The sequence below is a fragment of the Prinia subflava genome, chromosome 10 (genome assembly GCF_021018805.1).
Source record: "Prinia subflava isolate CZ2003 ecotype Zambia chromosome 10, Cam_Psub_1.2, whole genome shotgun sequence".
NCBI classification, from domain to species: domain Eukaryota; kingdom Metazoa; phylum Chordata; class Aves; order Passeriformes; family Cisticolidae; genus Prinia; species Prinia subflava.
This window is the reverse complement of record NC_086256.1, coordinates 5,565,916-5,573,385: the sequence shown is the minus strand read 5'-3', so window position 1 is coordinate 5,573,385 and position 7,470 is coordinate 5,565,916. Positions and strand designations below refer to the sequence as shown.

The window sequence follows — 7,470 nt, the reverse complement described above, 5'->3', positions numbered from 1 at the left end:
AGAATTGATCCTTATCATCTTAAGATTCTTGGGAAAATCTGTTTGGTGTGGATTCTGGGCTGTAGTGTTGATACAGTGTCTGTAAAATTAGAGCAGGGTACAACTGTTTAGTACTGAAATGTGTGCTAGGGACTTTGGACAATCCTGACTCTTGGACTGTGGATCTCTGGATCAGGGGTGTCATTATGGGTGCACACAAATGGTCTAATTTCAGGATCTGGGTATTCCCCCTGCACAGATTACTGCAATAATGACACAGCTGGATTTATTGCTTATTTTCTGATCTATTTCTTGCTGTGCCATGACTCCTTTTCCTTCTTCTCTCTTCTTGCTTCACCTCCCACAACAAAGCCAACCCTGAGCAGAACTGTGTTTCTCTGAGGTTTAGTGGAGGAGATGATGGGAAGCATAAGGGAAGGAGGAATTCTTCCTTCTCCACCTACCAAGGGAGAAGAAGAGCTACTTGAGAGTTCTTCTGTCTCACATGATGAAGTGAAAATTGCCAACAGAGCAAATTTCTGTCTGTACTGAACAAAAAGTTTGTGCTATAACAAGGAACACCGCTATTTTTGTTTCTTGGTGTGACCATGACACAAAATTTCCCAGACCATCCCTCTGAGTGGGTTTGTACAGCCACAAGAACTCCTTTCACACATATATTGCAGAGAGGAGTTGTTACTGATGGCTGAACAAAAGGTCAGCAAGCTGCAAAACTGCTTTTATTACAATATAGCACATAAACAGAAGCACTAGAACTAGTCTCTTTTTCTACAAAATCATGTGGCTTCTTTACTCGACAGCATCTTTTGTGCAGGATTAATCCAAATGACACTTAATGACACATGATGTGGTGCCAGTGTTTAATCTCAGTTCAAAACCAGCCCTCTGGTGATCTTTTCACAGCTGCAGGAAGCATTGTGCAAAGAGTGCTTTCATCATTTACAGCAACGTATTCACATGTCTATTTAATTAATTAGGGTTGGTTCCTTCTGAAGTATATTGTCACTTTATTAATGGAGGTTTCTGTACACTTAGATCAATGCAAACTAATGAGAGGGAAAGCAGGCAGTGGTTTAGGAGCTGTGAAGCTGAGATGAACGCCTTTATTTCTTAGAAAACCCACTGATCCTGAATAGATTGACAGGTTCTTCCATGTTTCCAAGTATTCTGCTATGATCCCATATCTATCACTCTTTCTTTATGACCTCAGAGGCTTTGAAGAAAGTTTTCTTCCAGGAGAACATAAAATTTAGCCTTTGTAACATCAGGTAAAAAGAAAGAGTGAGAAGACATTTGCCTGGTAATACCCCCTTAATACCAGAGCAAGATGGTTATTAGCCAAGATTGCAAGAAAAATTCCACTTTTTAAAGAAGATTTTGTCTCCTGAACAGAAGTTGAGGTTGAGAATAGACTGCTATTCACAGAGTCTATTCTCTGCTACAGACTGCATTAACCACATATAATTTGTAATACACTGCAATGAGACTGGCTGACCCCTTTATTTTCTGGATGCTTTGTCACTTTGGAGGGAAAAGAGTCATATAGGCAAGGGCCTCAACTATCTAAATGCATCTGTTACAGCATCATCAATATCTGTGTAAAAAAGATATAGATGTGCCCAGAGCAGGCAACAAACTGTTCAGAGATAGCCTGAGAACACAAGAGCCTTCCTTGATTTGGGTTTGTCTTTCCAACCAGTGGTGCAAAATTGGATGACACTTCATAAATTTATCTTACACACTTCACAGCTTTTATAAAAATGGTTTGCTTTATAGTATTTAAGCTCTGAAATTCTCTGAGTTTTCAAGTGCTATGAAAGAACCTCCCCACAACATGCACTTTATATGTGGCTTTAATTATCCACAGTGTGCGTCACGCCACTGAGAGTGTTCTCTGGTGCCTGTTTGCTGTGCTGATTGGAAGTTCCTGGGAGGATCACTGACAGGCATTAGTCCTGCTGGAAGAAAACTGCTCTGGTGCTGGGGCTGAGCATCTGAACAAGGATCTGAACAAGGGTCTGAACTGTGGCAATGAGCATCACAGGGCTTAAAATATCACCCAATTCTCCAGTGCCTTGACCCACCTGTAACTGCCTACCCTGAACACATGGATTCCAAACTGTTTTATTACTAGTGTTACACTGCACAGAAGTAGCATTTACTTACCTTTCCCAAGTGAAACAAATGCCCAGAATAGTACCTAGCAAAAAGTCAGGCAACGAGTGTTCCTCTAAGAGCTTTACCCTTTTGAACCACCAAAAAAAAAACTTTTAACAGAAAAATTACTCTGATTTTGCCACCACAATTTTTTTCCAGGCTGCTGAATACCAGAGCCACACCAGTGTGCAGTAATGTTTTCATACACTGCCATCTGTTGTTACAGGGTGCCTGTGTCACCACTGTGCTGTGCCATGCTGCTCGGGTTTCTGTTCCAGCAGCAAACATCCTTCCCAAGAACTCTGTTCAACTGGAAGAACTGCTTCAATTTGTACATGCAGTGAGATTAAAACAACTGTGCTTTCACTCGTGGCCACAGCCAAAGTAATGTTGCTTTTAATCCCACTTCATCTATTTCAATAATGAAGTTTGTATCCTAATTCAGTCCAGAGCTAGAGGATTCAGGTTCTGAGTAGTAAATTTACAGCAACACATATACACCACAAACTTCACATATATTTACACAAACCAAAATTACAAAGGAGCCTGTCAGCACATGAATACATTTACAAACCCTGCCCTGCTTATTTAAACAGCTGTTTCAGAATCTGTATGTTTAGCTGCAGATTGTATATATATATAGGTTATGGATTTGAGTCCAAGAGCTGATGAATTAGCACCTTGTTCCCTAAATCTGTATTAGAAAAAACACAACATAATGTTCCAGAAGCTGGCAGAAAGGTAAAATGATTTGTGTGTGATCAAATAAGGGGCAGTGAAGTGTGTTTGAAGAGCAGCCTGAAGCACTCAGGCACATGTGACAGGCAGATACACAGTCACAAACCAGTTGGCAGGAAGCAAGGGAACTAGGAATTGTCCTAGACCTATGGAATTACAGATGAATTACACCCTTAGAGCAGCTCATGCAAGTGTGCAGATATCAAAGTTCTGAAAATGCTTGTGAGACATGGAGCAGTTCAGACTGCCCAGGCTGGGGACTACCTGCAGTTGGGATTTTTGTGTGTCTAAGAACAAGCCTGGATATTGAAGTGTTGGACACAAAAGAGATCCTTTGTGCTTGAAACCACGGAAATGAGTTCCAAAAGACTACAAGTTTTTGGCTTCCTTAAAAAGAAGGGAAGGACCTAAGCCAAACACACTTAAGAATCTGTGTGTTCAAAAACACAGAAAGGCACAGCAGGGATAGTCATTTGTTGTATCCACAAAAATATAATTTTATTTGCATATCCAAACACAGGATATTTATTTAAATGAAAACTGTACGCTCACCATTTAAATAACTTCATTTGCCATTTAAAAACCACAGTCTTAATATCTACAACAGTTTTACTCCCCCAATGTTAGAGAACTTGCAGCTTCTTTCTGCTCTTTATGCAACTGTTTTGCCCTGTTTTTCAGCTCCTCTGCCTTAGCATCATTCTTTTCAACGCCATCCCCCAGTTTGTACATGCGGCTGGCATTGGCACAAGCCCACACGTGCCCCAGCTCACAGCCCTTCAGCGAGTACTTCAAGGCACAGCTCATGTCCTTGGGGACCCCAGGAGCTCCCTGCAGGTATATCGCACTCAGGTTGAAGCAGCTGGGAGCAAAATTGGCATCACAGGCTTTTGTGTAATAGTCTCTAGCGACAGCAGGGTCAGGCTGGTCATTGTTGGCTCTCCCGTCCTGGGCCAGCAGCCCAGCGCTGTGACACGCATTTGCTGACTTCTTCCCACCTTTCTCACACGACTTTATGAAAGATTTGTAGGCAGCTTTCAAATCCGGGTTGAGTCCACCTGTTGGCCAAGAACCAAAATATTACTGTGAGGACATGTTAAAACAACTGGGAGCTTTCTGCTTTGCAGGATGCTTCCCACTGGAAATACAGCATCCACCACTTTAGATACTGCAGTCAACATTTAGCACTTCAGAGACATTACTGTTGTCTCAGTGACAGACATTTTGCTAATATCTTTGACTTACAAAACTCTCCTCCACTCACCAGTAATCACAACAGCACCGGTAACCAAAAAATAACCCAGACCCACGAAACATCCTTTCCACTACTACATCCATGGATTTAGTATCTTACACTAGGCAAATATTATTTTGCCAGTATACCTACACCAAGGTACGACAGTAAAAATATTGTTCCTTACTAGTACTGTCATTTGGAAGATCTCTAACTAATCTAAGTGCTTTCCATTACTGTGCCAGCAAATGCATTTTGGGCAGACTTGGAGACTACTTAGCTATGCATGTTACTAGTCCGTGAGTTTCTTTCTTATTTTCTTTCACTGAGAATCGTGTGACAAGAAGAAATGTTATGAACTGAATATGCAGCAAGACTGAGCACTGGCTGTACTTACCTGTTAAACGGATGTAATTATTAAAAAAAACCCCCCGTAGTTAACATACAAGTGATTTTTCAGAAGGAAGCAATTTCAGGTTTTCCATCCTCCCGCAGCTTTTATGAGGTGACCATGAAAGGGGCGGGACAGACGTTTGCTCTTTCAAGGTCAGGAGGAAAGGCAGCTATGAGGGTGGCCAGGTACCCGAACAAGCTGCCCACGGAGGCGGTGCAGTCACCCGCGACCCGGGGGCCGGGACCCCCCTGCCCACCTTTGCCCAGGGCCTGGTAGGCCCCCAGTTTGTAGCAGCTCTCGCTGTGCCCGTGCTCCTCGCAGTTGTCGCGCAGCACCCGCGCCGCCGCCACGAAGTCCTTTTTCACGGCATCCAGGTAATCGGCGAAGCGCTGGCAGCCTGCAGGGACGGGGACAGGGCTGAGCCTCCCGCCGGCCCCGCGGCGGCGGGCGGGGGGCGGCGGCGGGGCCTTACCGTCCGGATCCTTCTCCTTGAAGCACTGATAGCTGTACTCCACGTGCAGGTTCTCCAGGTACGCCCGCACCTCCTCCTCGTCCGCGAAGTTGATGAAGCCGGCCATGACCGCGCTGGGTCACGGCGCGATCGCTGCGCCGGGTCCGGCGAGCGCCGAGCGCTCGATTCGGCACCGCCCCCGCGGGGCCGCCCCTCCCCGGCCCGCCCCTGGGCCCTCCCACCGCCCCTTCCCCGCCCCTGGGCCCTCCCACCGCCCCTTCCCCGCCCCTGGGCCCTCCCACCGCCCCTTCCCCGCCCCTCCCCGGCCCGCCCCTGGGCCCTCCCACCGCCCCTTCCCCGCCCCTTCCCGGTCCCTTCCCGTCCCGCCTCTGGGCACTCCCACCGCCCCTTCCCCGGCCCCTCCTCCGGGCCCACCCACCGCCCCTTCCCCGCCCCTTTGCCGGGACTCCAGCCATTCCCCCCGCCCCTTCCCCTACAGCTCCTCTCATTACAGTTCCTCCCTTGGGCAGCTCAGCAGCACGGCTCCCTCCCGGGGTCACCGGGACCTCTGAGGGTTCAGCAGTTTTAAGCGATAACTCACTGTTAGGATTTTGCTTTCAGAGTTTTGCACCACTGAATGCGTATTCCCGAGGTCTGATTCAGCACAACCCATAAACTGAGACATGACGGTACATTAATTGCGCTCTGCACGGCCTAGGAGCAGGGCTGCTTTCCCCATTCCTCAGTCTGCCTCCTGCACGCTTTTGTCTGGATTAACAGCTCAATAATTTCCAAATCCGTTTTAGAACAGGGGTGCTGCTGTGAGAGACTTCTGCCAGCCACCGCTCCTTTCTGTGGTACCACAAAAGCTCTCCCAGGTGCTTTTTGAAGTACTGGGACCTGCACTGAGCACTGAACACCCAGAGACTGGTAAGCACTTTACACACAATGAACCCTGGTTCTCCAATGATCTGAGAATCACAGAATGGTTTAGATGGGAAGGGACCTTAAATATCATCTCATTCCATCCCCCTGCCATGGACAGAGACACCTGCCACTAGAACATATTGCTCAAAGCCCCATCCAACCTGGCCTTGAACACTTCCAGGGATGGGCACCCACAACATGATGGATTAATTTAACCCAAATGTGATAATAGAATACTTACACAAAACATGGCACACTATCCAGCTCCAGCAATTCTGAGCACAAACTGAATTTTCTCTAAGTAGCACATTAGAAATCTGTGTGATGAACGGCTTAAAATTAATCTGAGCTTGAGTTAAAATAAATTTCAAGGAATATTTGCAATATTTGCAAAGGCTTTGTCCTAAATTATTTCAGTAGGATAACACTGGCTTGTCAAGTTTTTGGGATAAATAAAACTCAGTTAAATCCTGTGTAGAGTCTGCCATAGGAAGAAGCCTTATCCTTTATTAAGGGCTAGACCAAACTGTGACCAACCATCACCCACTGGACTGGCAGCAAACCCCGCCAGCTGGAACAGCAGGTAGAGCTTCTAAAGTATTTCCTTAAAACTTTTCAGACTTAAAAATTCGGCTTTAAGTTAAAACACATTTTCCATATGCAGCTAAAGTCTTGTTTTCTGTGTATTGACCAAAACAAAGTGCCATGTGTGTGAGACTACAGGAAGAAAATACACACTTGCTGCACTCCGAGAACGTTTGTGTGAATCTCCATTCTGGATGGGGCCTTTAGCAGATGAACTGCTTTTATACCAGCAGTACTGTTCCTCTGGAAATCCAGCTCTGAAAACATTTCAGTTTGCACAGGCTCAGTGGAAATTCCTTGAGTTCATTAGTTTAAGTCCTTGAAGAGTCTGCTCTTGCTGGGATTTTGTCTTTGCAGTTTCTGATGCCGATGTTGAGTCTGTGCCAACTCAGCCATATGGCTGCTCCACACCAGGAGCAGAGAGGATTCCTGAGTACAGAGAGGCAGGCCAAGAACAGGCATTGGGAGCAGGGGTCAGCCTGTCACTGAAAGTTTTCACTGTCTGAGCCCAGTTTTTACCATAAATTCGGAAAACAAGACATCTGGTGATGGGTCAGAGTGAATCAGTGAATTTAAAAGACATTGAAAGAACAGCCAGGAAGCTTGCAAAGACATTATGAAGTGGAAAAAACACGTAATGGACTAAGAATAATAGTACAAGCTGCTTCCTTATCTAAGTTAATATCTGTGTCCATAATTATTTAAGTTGTTTCTTCTAAGCAGATTAGGTTTTTAGTGGTTAAATTCAGAACATGAAGATTCTTAATTCTGTGCTTGTCAGATCCTGAGCATGTAATTTGTTTTCTCTATGTCAGCAGCCTACTCTAAAGAATTGGAACTATAACTAATCTTTGTCATGCAGTCTTTAAATTGGTAAAACTGTGTTTCATAGTATTTATAGAATCTTTTTCCCTCTTATAAAGACATAAATAATTTTAGCAATTGTTCATTAATATTTATTTATGTGTCTTGCTGGTTTGCAAA

At 45.1% G+C, this 7,470-nt stretch overlaps 1 protein-coding gene across 1 annotated transcript; it reads right to left on the bottom strand.

Moving 5' to 3' along the window:
• Positions 1-3,350: 3,350 nt before the first annotated feature.
• Positions 3,351-5,191, bottom strand: LOC134555300 (cytochrome c oxidase assembly factor 7). The gene is made up of 3 exons (XM_063406796.1): positions 4,996-5,191; positions 4,780-4,920; positions 3,351-3,953 (listed from the first exon to the last, which is right to left on the bottom strand). The coding sequence occupies exons 1-3, from the start codon at positions 5,099-5,101 to the stop codon at positions 3,505-3,507; spliced, it is 696 nt and encodes a 231-aa protein (XP_063262866.1). The 5' UTR covers positions 5,102-5,191; the 3' UTR covers positions 3,351-3,504.
• Between the last annotated feature and the right edge of the window lie 2,279 nt (positions 5,192-7,470).